A 12219-nucleotide genomic window follows, 5' to 3' on the forward strand; every position below is an offset into this window, starting at 1 on the left:
CCCCCCCCCCCCCCCGGTTTGTAGGCTTGTTCTCCGGTGGTTGGGAATATTGTGTATCTTTTCGCTGGAAACGTAAGTGATCGAAATATGAGGGTCTTTCATGTTCTTTATACAGGGATTACAGCCCCCTTTTGGCTACAGTAATGTTCTTTTATTCTATTGGAGTTTCAGTTCATTTAGAAGGCGTTTTTATAGCCATTCTACTACTACTATTGCTAGCAACTGGACAACTTTTATGTAATTTCAAGTTGATTGGGGGCTTGAGAGTTGTCGTATATTTCTCTCCCTTTCAAAATGTTCTTTCCTGGAGTATAACTCAGTGACCTTTTTCTCTCCTCCAAAGATAGTTTCTTTTGTGAATAAGGAGCCACGTCTGTGGTGTTTTTATTTTAAATTATAAAAATTACCTTGAACTTTGTCTTTTGATTAAAAAATACCTATATCCTTCCAAAATTGTTATGTACCTTCGACCTTTCATAAACGATTCCAAACTACTCTTGGAATGGAAAAACAATTAAAATGTTGGACAAAAAGTCTTTCAGATTCAATCTAATTGTTCTAGTTATTGTCATGTTATTCTAGACTACTACCATGTCGGTTTTCTGTCTAACATTCTATTGGATTTCTACTAACATGGTAGTTTTGAAACGGTTATGAAAGGTCAAGGGTAATATTGCACATTTTGAAAGAATATTGAGTATTTTAAAAATGAAGAGCAAAGTTCTTAGGTAGTGTGTTTTAATTATCTATCATAGAGGTTGTTTTTATTTCTATTGCTAGACATAGTTTGCTACAGCATTATGATGATGTTGAAAAGCTACATTGCTTATCACTTAGCAGGGGTTAGTCATTTCAAAGGTGCTTTCCCTTCACAAATAATTTTTTCTGAGTGAACTGATTATCAGTACAATCTTCACTTCTGGACGTTGATTTTGGCACATCCATTCATTTAAGTTCAGCAGAAGCAACAACTAAGATGTGTCACATTAGCATAGTAAAACTTGAGTTAATGATGACTCGTTCCATAACTGTTCGTTATCGATCTTCAGGAGTCATAGTGTAGGCGACAAACCTTAGTACAGATGCCTTAGATCAGAGCTTAGTTTCACAGAGAAGTTTGTGTCATCGTTCGGATTGTTTGAAAATTTGTCAGATTTATCTATGGCATATATTACATATTTGTTTCTCCATTGGAAGCCACATGATGAAATGATTTTAAGATATGTTTGTTTGAAATTCTCAGATGCTTGGTTCAAGAGGGGGCTTATTTTGGCACATCAATTATAGAAGCCACCCATGTTTATGGGGTTGCCATACGCCTGCTTTTGAGAGTTTCACGTGCTATGATTGTGACTTGTTTGGCTCCTAATGTGTAAATGCAAGTTTCAAATCTCAAAAGCTCTGGAAGGAGGAAGCTGCACAATAATTTGTTGTAGCCTTGCAGAATGGAGCCCAGAAAGGTGAGAGGTGATGTAATGTACAAATTCTTTATGTTAAAAAATCTTCATAAACATTTCATCTCGTACTTGCCATTTACGGTTGAGTTATGCTTACTCTGGTGTTACTAACAATATCGAACTGAGCATAGTTCGGAACAGATAAAATTCCCTCCTTCAATGACTACGCTAGAGTCAGTGCAATACCATTGTAGACTATGTTATGGGTGCATATTCAAATTTGTCGAATCACTCATGTTATGATCTTCTACATTCTAGGTCTTTCTGTTCATTTGGCTTATGTTATTCATGTAGCATTCAGATCGAATGACTATAAAATTACGTCGATACTAACACATTACAGGTAACGTAGGAGACATCTCTATTTTTCCTTGGGAATCCTTAAAATTACCACTGCATAGCTTTTAATTTGCCTCTGACCATCAAATGAAATGTGAATAACTCGACCTCCTCTCTTTGAAACAAGGGATGCTTATGGGTCTGTCGGTGCTTGAAATAATTGAGTCTTCTCGATGCTACTATATCTCTAGAGTCAATAATTTTATATGAAGAACTACTAAACTCAACTACTTGATGTCGTTACTATACCCGACGTATATTGAAGCCATGTATATGCACTTTAGCCTCAGCAAGAACGATTGAAATTTGTTGTGCGTTGATCTTAAAACTGACAAGCCGAACATGTCAACCTCCTTTCTTAGTTGGTGAAGTGTGGCATCATGGAGGAAAGACTCATACTTCCACGTTAGGAATGGAAGTTGCAACCAAAAGAAAGAATGTACCCCAACAAAGATTAGAGGAGATTGTGGCACTTGGCTGACCCTTACCCAAAAGATTGTATTGTAACATGTACATCAGTTTGTTGTATGACTCTGGGCTAGCACAGGCTATGCAGTAATCATGCCACGCTTTCTTTAAAATTAGTGAGTGACCTTAATAGATGTCAATACGAAAATCTTCTTCATCTTCATTGTTGCCACCTATTTCATTTCTCATTCTCGTAAAATTTCATTTATTTTTGGAGAATTTAGTTTCTACGAGTATTTTTTTGCTGTTTATTATTATTTTAAATATAATAACTATTTTAAAGTTTTCATTTTTCAATTTAAAGTAGAATTATAATAAATTAATATATTAATTTAAATTTTAATATTTAACATAGTATTTAACCATTAAAAAAATATGCAACATAGTTTTTATTTTAAATATCATAGTTAGTCTTAAAATTAACTAATTTTAGTCGTGTGGGTAGGGAGGGGAGGCTAGGATATGAAATACTATTGTCTCCTTGTTTTTCCTTGACATCTCTATTCTCAATTTCAAGTTTCTAGACTGGTACAACATAAAAAAATAACACTAGTCTAAAGGCCGGTAGCAAGAGCCATAGGCTTATTTTCCAATGAAAGTAGTGACTTCTATTTGTAGGCTTCCACTTTTCTAGTCCAATCTTGATCCGAGTTGTGACCAAAAAATAAGTCGTCTATTTTCAAATCCAATCCAATAGGTTGAATAATACCAAACTTAATGGATTTAAGCAAAGAAAAAATATATGTATATATATATGTATATATTAAAGGAGAAAAAATGTGAAGAAAACTTGGTGAACAACACATTAATTTGGTGATAAAATTCGGATATATTCAATGACATGTGGGCATAAGCGTAAATTCACTTCATGCTTAAGGCTAAAAGTACAAAGTTTTTAAAAGTAGGCTAATTGTCCAAACTCAAAACTTAAATGGGCCATTTTTAAAAACAAAAAAAAAAGAAAAAACCTCTTGCTTTTGCTTTGGGAGGAGGTGTGGATGTCAGACTTAGGTTTCGGAACTGCCTTTGCTCGTCTCTGAAGCTCAGCTACGGTCAGCCTCGGGTACGCTTTCGTTTCCATCTCTCCCCATAGCCGTTGAAATCCTTTTCTTCACATTTTTCAAATCCCTTCTTCAAATTCACTTCAATCCCTCCCCATCAATGTCTTCCTCTCATCTTCATCTCTTCTCTATCACAGGCAATGAGCTTTACGCTCTACGGTTTTGGTTTGAACGCAGAAGAAGACAGTGTTTTCTGTGTTTGATGCTCGTACTTGCTTGGAAGATATGACTACAAGAGTTCCAGTGCAGCATTACGATCTGAGAACGGCGAATTCCTTCATCGGCAGTGCTCTTCATGATCTCAATACTGTAGATGGAAGCCCTTCTGACATTGAAGCCATCAGCGACGTTGATCGCGATGCCGTCACGGAAGATCGTTTGGACGACGACCAAGATTCCAGTGCTGTTGTGAGTGTTCTTCTTTCCCTTTATGTGTCTCTTTACCTTTTCTTCAGTATTTGTCGGATAATTGTTGCTGCTAGACGACTGCATACTTGTAGCCATGAGGTTGATTGTCCTTGTTTCCATTTCCTAGCCTAGTGAACATGGAAAAATCATAATCCGAGGTCACTGTTTCAACTTAGAGAGCTGAATTGCGCGTTTTCAGCTGTTAAATAACTGAAGGCTTCTTGCTTAGTTGCGGCTCCTTTTCTCACTGTTGTTCATGTGTTCTTCAATTTTTCTATAGGACTGCATGCACGAATCCTACAGAAGTCCACTACCCCTTCACACTGTGGGAGTGGAAGAAGATCGCTCAAGTCTTGATAATAGTGGGTCTTCCAGGTTGTCTTACAATTCTTTAACAGTAGAGGGTAATGTCCACATATCTGAAACTTATCAATTAAAAGGAATTCTGGACTTCCATCTCTGCTAAGCCTTCTTGGACTTTTGTTTAGATCGTTTATCGATTGATATAAACTGAGTTTTGGTTCAGATATTTCACCTATTGAAGCAGCACGAGCAAGATTTCTCCAGATCGTTGTGGATCATTTTATTGATGATCATGTACTTGAAGTGACTGAGACTGACAATGATTATATCTCTCAGTCTGGGCAGGATAAACTGACAAAGAGGAAGACAAAGGAGGTCCAGTATGAAGGGGATCCAAAATTTGTCTTACCCTTGATGTATGTAGCAAATATGTATGAAACGCTTGTTAATGATGCAAATATTAGGCTTTCTTCCTTGAGTGGCATCCGTGATAAAACTATTGGGGTAGCCCTTGAAGCAGCTGGAGGTTTGTACAGGAAGCTGGCTCAGAAATTCCCCAAAAAAGGTACAAAATATTGCTCTTTAGCTGTGCTCCAAGGGGCAATGTGACGCTCTTAACTCCCAAGGGTTACCATTTTTCTCTCCAATGATTGTTTTATAGTGGAAATTCCTGGGGAAAATAGTATGGTAGTATTTCTGGAAAAATATTGTTTGTATGGGAACTACTCTAAAAAAAAACTATATTTGTTAGAATAAAAGATGAACAAAGATGTATTTAGATGGCTGTTTTTTAAAACTTATTTTTCTTGAACAAATGAAGCCATCTAGCCCCTTCCTTTTTGTATCATATGGTTCATTGTGAAGAGTGCAATACATAGAAATTGGCTTCTTTTATTGAGTGGCAACCAGATGAAACTAGATTTTCTTGATACTTTGAAATTGTTTAGTAAAAGTATTTTTCTTTTTCCTTTTAATTATGTTACTTCTTCTGTCTTAATGACATCATATCACTAACAGGCCCTTGCACATATAAGAGAAGAGAACTTGCAACTTCTCTTGAAACAAGGACTAGGTTTCCAGAACTAGTAATTCAAGAAGAAAAGCGGGTTCGTTTTGTGGTTGTTAACGGTTTAGACATTGTTGAAAAACCCAATGGAATGCCTATTGAAGATGCTGAATGGTAAGTTAGAACATATAATTTTGCATAATCTCTCATTTCGTGTAAAGGTTCCCAAATATCATTGTTTCATTTCCATCAGTTTGTTTTCCCTGAATTTGTTTGATGCAATAGATTGTACACATTTTTTCTTTTGTTGTACTATACCAGCTCTTTTGATGAACAATAAAATCAACTTCTGGATCATATGACAGCTCTTTTGTTGTACTATATCATTTCTATCCTCAGGATGAATGTAACTCAAGATCTTAGTGATACCCTATTTCTTCGATTTGAATGATACTGATGATGAAGACTTAGCCCATTGCAAAGAAATTCAACTTCTAGATCGTATGACAGGAATCTATGACTTTGCAAATAATTTTTTCTCACTTGAATCTGATCTGCAAATTCGTTCAAGTTTCGTAAATTTAGTTGCGAATATAGGTCAATATATCGCTGATTAATGGCTCCACTGTGTAGGTTTAGACGATTAACAGGTCGCAGTGAGGTGGCTGTGTCTTCTCAGGACTACAAATTCTATTCACCTAGGCACAAATATAGGCGAGTTGCAGCAAATTCTGTGTCCAGCATTTCCAGTTTGAATGTAAGCATAGTAATTTTCCAATATATGTGATCCATCTTTTATATCTCCCGGAAACATTTTCCATGAATGTATTTTGCAGGTAATTTTCCATAATATATCATGGCTGTAGCTTTGGTGTTATCTAAATGGTGTCAGGGACGATGTATCGATTTTCCTTAATTTTGTTCGTTATAATAATTGATAAATTGTCGTTAAACCTGCATATAATTATATTGTAGAACTGAAGTATTGTTGGAGAAATAATGTTTGATGTATTATTTTCAGACATTTTCGAGTGGTGACAATTCTTCTACTCTGACTAGTGGTCAAGCATTCCGCTCTCTAAGCGAAGTAAGAATGAACAGCACCTTTTCTCTTTGGTGATTAGTCTATCTGTTTAATCTTGATCATTATGCCCCTCTAACAGAATCCACCATTACTTACTGATTGGCAAAAACTAGAGTTTTGAGTTCTCTAGAGTCAGTCCTTGCTTCAAGAACATTTATTCTAGGAAATGGTGGGAGTATCAACATGGCAAAGTGATTTATATTATGCAGATGTCTTGTTTGATCCTAAAAACTAAAAAACTGACTTTTCTTTCTTGTCGACGACCTTTAAATCAGCAACAGACACCCTGCAAACATCATATCCAACAACTGCCTCATCAACCTCAATTTCAGTCTGTTCATCAGTCCATGCACCAACATACTCCCCAATTTGCTCATAGTCATCAGTGTGGTCAACCTTCACAGTTACCGGACATTTCTCATACTCATCATTCTCCAACAATGTCACAACACATAGCTTGCTTACAACCTCTTTCAGTTGTTCATGTCGGTGGGCGCTTGCATCATGGGCTGGTAATTCCAAATCCCCCCTCCCACAACTAAGAATACCCCCATCCCAATTTTTCGTTGTTGTGTTTAAATTAGTATGTGGGATAAACTTTATAGTAATAAGCATTCTGAAAAACATGTTAATAGGAACAACTGGTCCTCTATCGTCTGAAAGTTAATCTTTAAGCTGTCTTACAATGCTTTATGTAATGCTTGGGCAATCTCTACTGCCAGAAGAGTGATTCGAGAATCTTAATTTTCAGCACCATTTCAAATGCTCCGGATTCCCCTCCTTATTTTCAATGAAGGATCCTGAAATCTGAATGCTATAAAATATTTTACTTGATGATGTTCTAATTCTATTTTGATAATTCGTATCCATTTTGTGTGTATTTGTGATTTACTGATTTATTTGCAGCCATCCAGTCCTGCCAAGTTCTGTGACGAATGTGGAGCTCCATATTTAAGAGAAAGCTCTAAGTTCTGCTCAGAATGCGGTGTGAAGAGGTTAGGAATTTGATGTGTGTTGTATAATGATATATCATTATTAGTCCTAAAGAGCTGAATGTTGTATTTAGTTCTCGTCAAGTCAGTGTGTATATCAAGTTTTCTGCAGTCTTTGTACATAAATTTAGATCTCCAAGTATACATAAAAACAATACAATGTGATGCTGCTTTTGGAAGTAGATAATATAAAATCACTCTTACCCGCCATATTGCACTGTTTTGTTTCATTTCTTAAATTTTCTTCTTATATGTTGATAGCATCAAATTACTAAAAGGATTGTTCTTGGGGGTTTAATTGTATGAATAACATATTAGATTTTTTAGAATGGTATATATATATATATATATATATGAAAGATTTACCAGATGATTCATTCGGATCGACTTGAGAGTCCAACTAGATTGCGTTCTTCGACTTGAGAGTCCAACTAGATTGCGTTCTTAGAATTCATGATGTATATTTGAAACAGGTTGACCTCCTTGGTTCTCTCATGTTACAATCCTCTTCCCGCTTGAGCCCCCTTTCTCCTCGAGTGACATTTCATCTCTAACTACAACTTATCCATTGATTCTTCAATATCAATCGGTTTGGACCTCCACTTAGCTTCATTCAAGCTTATATATATATAGACGACTAGTGCTTAACTAATGTTTTATTTTTTTAGGCATGTCCTAAGTAAGAGACTAGCTCGCAGTAAAAGGAATATCGGTACATATGAAAGTCATATATTTAGTATATTAGGAATAATATGCTAGTTTATTTAGCATTTAAAGTTTAATAATTATACTCTAAACAATTTTAATAAAATAATAGAAACTTTTAATTGTAGATAATTAGTTTACTGAAGAATAAATCAGGTTACATTTCAAAAATTAAATATCGTGGGAGAATAAATGATTTAAAATAAATTATCTTATCATTTTTATATAATTATGATAAGTTATTAATAAAACAATAAAAAAATAATAAATGATGTACATTTATTTTATTATTCATAATATAATAAAATAAATGTAAGAGATTAATGAAAAAGAATAAGAAAAGAATGATATAAATATTAATATATATATATATATACACACACATATATATGAACCCAAAAGAAAGATAAATGAATGTAAAATAGAAGGAAAAAGAAAGACAAAAATAGAAAAAAGCAAAATATAGAGGAAAATTGAGAAAAAAAAAAGGAAGGAAAATAGAGAAATAGAAAATAGCAAAAAATTAAAAAATTAAAAAATTAAAATTAAAGAATAAATTAAAACATATCTTAGACCACAAAATAAATTCTATTATTTACCTTTTAAAATAGAATCAAATTTACTGGAATTTCATTCTATTTTAATTTTATTTGTAATTTTAAATATGCAAATTTACTTGTCGAGAGAGCTTAATATTGGCCCGTTAACAGCTATTAATTCCTCTCTAATTTAATTTTAAATTATATTTTTTTAACATAAAAATTATTATATTTTAACTAATTTTGATTTAAATTAACTCTAAAAAAGTAAAAACTTATTTTAAATTTTTATCAATGAATTGAAAAGAGAAATTTGAAAATAAAAATTGATCTAGAATCTAATACTCAGCCAAAAGTTCAAGAAAAAAATAAAGTGAAAATTTATACTATTGCCTTTTTTTTCCCTTCTATTATTTATGTATTTATTTATATTAAAGTATAATTTAATAGTTTGAATTTATTATAATTTCAATGATCTAAATTTAGTTTATTTATTTTTATTAAACAAAAAAGTTAGTTATTTGAAGTTAATTTAATAATAATTTTCAAACAAAATATAAATGTGAATATATTTTAAAAAAAAGTATAGAGAAGAATTTAATAGAGGTAAAATAATAGACATTTAAAAATATAGAGAAAAAATAAATAAATTTCAAAATACTTGACTAAAATAATATTTTAATATTTATATTTAGGTTAAATTATAATTTTATGGTGATCTCTAAAGTTTAAAAAAAATGTTTACTAAATTTTAGATAAATTATTAAAATTAATTAATAGGTAGATTAAATATAAATTAAAAGTTTATTTAAAATAAAAGTCAACCAATTTTAATTTTATGTGTAATAAATTTGTAAATTTTAAAAAGCTCCAAAATTCACTAAAAACCAAATAACACAAATTTGAAAAAGAAACGAATATTTAAAATCCTTTCTTGAACGCTCTTTAGGCAAGTTAAGTAGGTAACTAAACGGCGTAGTTTTAGTAGTCGGAATTCCAACGGGGACGGCGGCGGCGGTTGGTGGGGATAACTTGCAGAAACAGGCTCCGAAAGTTCCTCTCTATCACATTCCAAAACTGTGCAGTTTCCCTTGTCCTCGAAATCGCCGTCTACCAAACTCAAATCTCCAAGATCCTCCGGCCACCCTTAAACCCCTTTCTCTCTTTCTCCGTTCGCCGCCATAGCCATGAGCTTCACATTTGCGTCCATGTCTTCACCCTCTTCTTCTTCTCTTTCATCTATCTTTATTTCTTCTAAATCGAAACCAGTTCCACCCCCCAATCTCCGCTTCGCCGCTCCCATTTCTCGCACTTCTGTTTCTGTGCATCGTTTTAGGGTTAGGGCTTCGTCTGTTCCCGTTTCCAGGAACCACCCTGTTGTTCAATGCTTCAAGAACTACGCCAGAGCTGCGATTCTTATTGGTGCTGCCGCTACCATGGTTGGAAAATTTTCGCATTTGCCTGCCAGAGCGGAGTCGCCGGTGGTTGTAGAGGAGGAAGCTTCGAGAATAGAGGAAGAGCAGCGGATTGTTGAGGACTCGGACCAAGACGGGCAGCAATCCTCACCGTTGAATGATTTTCTCGAATCGAATTCTGAAGCTGTTGAGGCTCTCAAATCGCTTCTGCAGCAGAAACTTGAAAATAGTGAGGATGAAGAAGCGCTGAAAATCTTGAATCAATTGGTATCTGCTCAGTCGTCGGTGACCGAGTGGAAATTTCTCAAGGCCAGATTGCTCGGCGAAATGGGCAAAACGGAAAATGCACGAGAAGTTTTCGAGGAGATTTTGGCTGAGAATCCATTGTCATTCGAAGCATTGTTTGAAAACGCATTGTTAATGGATCGTTGTGGGGAAGGGGAGGCAGTGCTCCTGCGCTTAGAACAGGCTTTGAGAATTGCTGAAAACGAAAAGAAAGCGAAGGAGGCCAGGGATGTGAGGTTGATAATGGCTCAAATACAGTTCTTGCAGAAGAATGTAGAGGGGGCCTTGACGAGTTACAAAGAATTGATCAAGGAGGATCCTAGCGACTTTAGGCCATACTTCTGTCAAGGAATGATCTACAGCTTGCTTGACAAGAACGAGGAAGCCAGACAGCAATTCAGCAAGTACAGGGAGCTCTCACCAAAGAAATTTGAGGTTGATGGGTACCTACGGACTCCATTGTCAAGGATGAAAATCTTCGGATCAGATGAGAACTAAAGGAGGGCTCTTAGAAAATGAGTAAGCGAATAAGGTGATACTTTTTTTTGTATGCTGATTTTTGTTGTTTAGCTCATCTTACTCATAGTTTTATCTGCCAACTGCTTGTAGTTCAATTGCAGGATGAAATAGGAGCAAATTGAATCTAATGAGGACAGGTTTTTTCCTTTCTTTAAGCATAAACTTCACTAATACATGCAGTTTTGTTTGATGATACTGTATTAGACCTATCAAATTAGTTGAATAAATGCAGAAAAGCGCTTAGTAGTTTAACATGTTGCCAGTTTGTATGTCTGCATTGTTCTTTTTTAAAAATTTGGACCATTTTTCGATTTGTGTATGTCATCCTTACGCATGGGTCATGCTAATCTTCCTACGTATCGTTCCAATTTTATCGAATGTCCCCGAAGGGACTGTCTGCATTGTTCTTTTACTTCCTTAGGATGTATAGAAACGATTGCTTCCTTCATCATGAAAAGCAAGAGAGAAAGGAATGAATAGTTCATATCTTGAGGGAATGTCTGATCTTCAAATGAATAAATGAAAGAACATCCAACTTAATCATCCTTATTTGTAGAGTTTCTCATAGATTTTTCTGCCTAATTTTAAGTGATAGTTGTAATGGAAGAGTTGAGAGGAGTATACTTACGTAACGGCCCAAGTCTATCGCTAGCAGATATTGTTTCTTTAGGCTTTCTACTTTTGGGCTTCCCTTCGAGGTATTTTAAAACGTGTCTGCTAGGGAGAGGTTTCCACCCCTTATAAAAAATGCTTCGTTCTCCACCCCAACTAACGTGAAATCTCATAGTTTAGATCTGATTTAGTGTCTTTCCTTGAGATCTGTGTGACAATACGTGAGATTGAGGAAATGAAGGTCAAATTATATGCTTCTTGCACTAATATGATCACTCCCACCTTCTCCGCCTTTGCATGCACTTAGTCTTTCTGTGATCTTAATTGAGTATCAGGGACAACTCTTGATGATTGAAAAAGAAGATTGCATTAGCAATCCAATCTTTGTTTTGGATAGGATCAATGAAAGTGATCATTGGTAAAAGGATACAGCGACGATGACTAGAGTTATTGTAGAGAAACGATATGTTCAAGAACCAAAAACCAAAAACCAAAATTCAAAATAGATATCCCAACTGGGTTTTAGCTTTTAGTTTTGAAGATGTGAAATGATGATGGATCTTGGGTGATTTTAACTTCGATTCTTTCGTTGAAGTGATATATACCACTTGTGTGTGCTATATCATATTCTATTGAATTGATATATACCATGTTCTGGTTGAGAAAGAACTGTGCATAGTTGTTCATATCTTAAAAATGTGGAGATCATCCGTCATAGCCTTCCAAAGTGTACTGTTTGTGGATTTGGGCACTACAATTGGAAGTGTTTTAAGGACCCAGAAGATAGAAACCTCATCCCATCTCTTTGATCTTTGGATATATATATATAGAAATGACGATGATGAGCTTAATATTTGCATTCAGTGTGCCTGTGGCTTAGTTAGTTCATAATCTTGGTCAATTACTACTTACCATGTCTAGTAGGCTTGCTTGCTTTCCATCAACCCTTTCTCTTGAGGATTGTAGTAACCATAGCTAAACTCTTAAGTCGATCTAGTAGCCTCTAACATTCGTTCTATGACAACT

At 34.8% G+C, this 12219-nt stretch overlaps 3 protein-coding genes and 1 non-coding gene across 11 annotated transcripts in view; 3 read left to right on the plus strand and 1 right to left on the minus strand.

Moving 5' to 3' along the window:
- Window positions 1-1707, plus strand: part of LOC111460688 (putative pentatricopeptide repeat-containing protein At2g02150) — a 6266-nt gene extending 4559 nt beyond the window's left edge. For all 5 annotated transcript variants that reach the window (XM_023103924.1, XM_023103932.1, XM_023103957.1 and 2 more), the window contains one exon: window positions 1244-1707. The gene's annotated coding sequence lies outside the window, so the exon portion shown is untranslated. The remainder of the gene's footprint in view (window positions 1-1243) is intronic.
- Window positions 1708-3240: 1533 nt separating this feature from the next.
- LOC111460716 (uncharacterized protein At2g02148) lies at window positions 3241-7328 on the plus strand. 3 transcript variants are annotated; one of them, XM_023103967.1, is made up of 9 exons: window positions 3241-3327; window positions 3463-3733; window positions 4014-4137; window positions 4260-4601; window positions 5054-5216; window positions 5676-5799; window positions 6064-6129; window positions 6402-6638; window positions 7033-7328. In XM_023103967.1, the coding sequence occupies exons 2-9, from the start codon at window positions 3551-3553 to the stop codon at window positions 7132-7134; spliced, it is 1341 nt and encodes a 446-aa protein (XP_022959735.1). In that variant the 5' UTR covers window positions 3241-3327; window positions 3463-3550; the 3' UTR covers window positions 7135-7328. The 3 variants fall into 3 exon arrangements, with proteins under 3 accessions (XP_022959735.1, XP_022959751.1, XP_022959743.1); XM_023103983.1 differs by having other exon boundaries at window positions 6408-6638; XM_023103975.1 differs by having other exon boundaries at window positions 3245-3327; window positions 3503-3733.
- Window positions 7329-9320: 1992 nt separating this feature from the next.
- Window positions 9321-10835, plus strand: LOC111458452 (protein SLOW GREEN 1, chloroplastic). 2 transcript variants are annotated; one of them, XM_023101150.1, is made up of 2 exons: window positions 9321-10594; window positions 10672-10835. In XM_023101150.1, the coding sequence occupies exon 1, from the start codon at window positions 9550-9552 to the stop codon at window positions 10558-10560; it is 1011 nt and encodes a 336-aa protein (XP_022956918.1). In that variant the 5' UTR covers window positions 9321-9549; the 3' UTR covers window positions 10561-10594; window positions 10672-10835. The 2 variants fall into 2 exon arrangements, with proteins under 2 accessions (XP_022956918.1, XP_022956910.1); XM_023101142.1 differs by having other exon boundaries at window positions 9321-10581.
- Window positions 10836-10870: 35 nt separating this feature from the next.
- Window positions 10871-10974, minus strand: LOC111431464. Its single transcript, XR_002708504.1, has one exon. It is a non-coding gene; the product is annotated as a U6 spliceosomal RNA (small nuclear RNA).
- Window positions 10975-12219: the final 1245 nt, after the last annotated feature.

The sequence above is a fragment of the Cucurbita moschata genome, unplaced genomic scaffold, assembly GCF_002738365.1.
Source record: "Cucurbita moschata cultivar Rifu unplaced genomic scaffold, Cmos_1.0 Cmo_Scf00002, whole genome shotgun sequence".
NCBI classification, from domain to species: domain Eukaryota; kingdom Viridiplantae; phylum Streptophyta; class Magnoliopsida; order Cucurbitales; family Cucurbitaceae; genus Cucurbita; species Cucurbita moschata.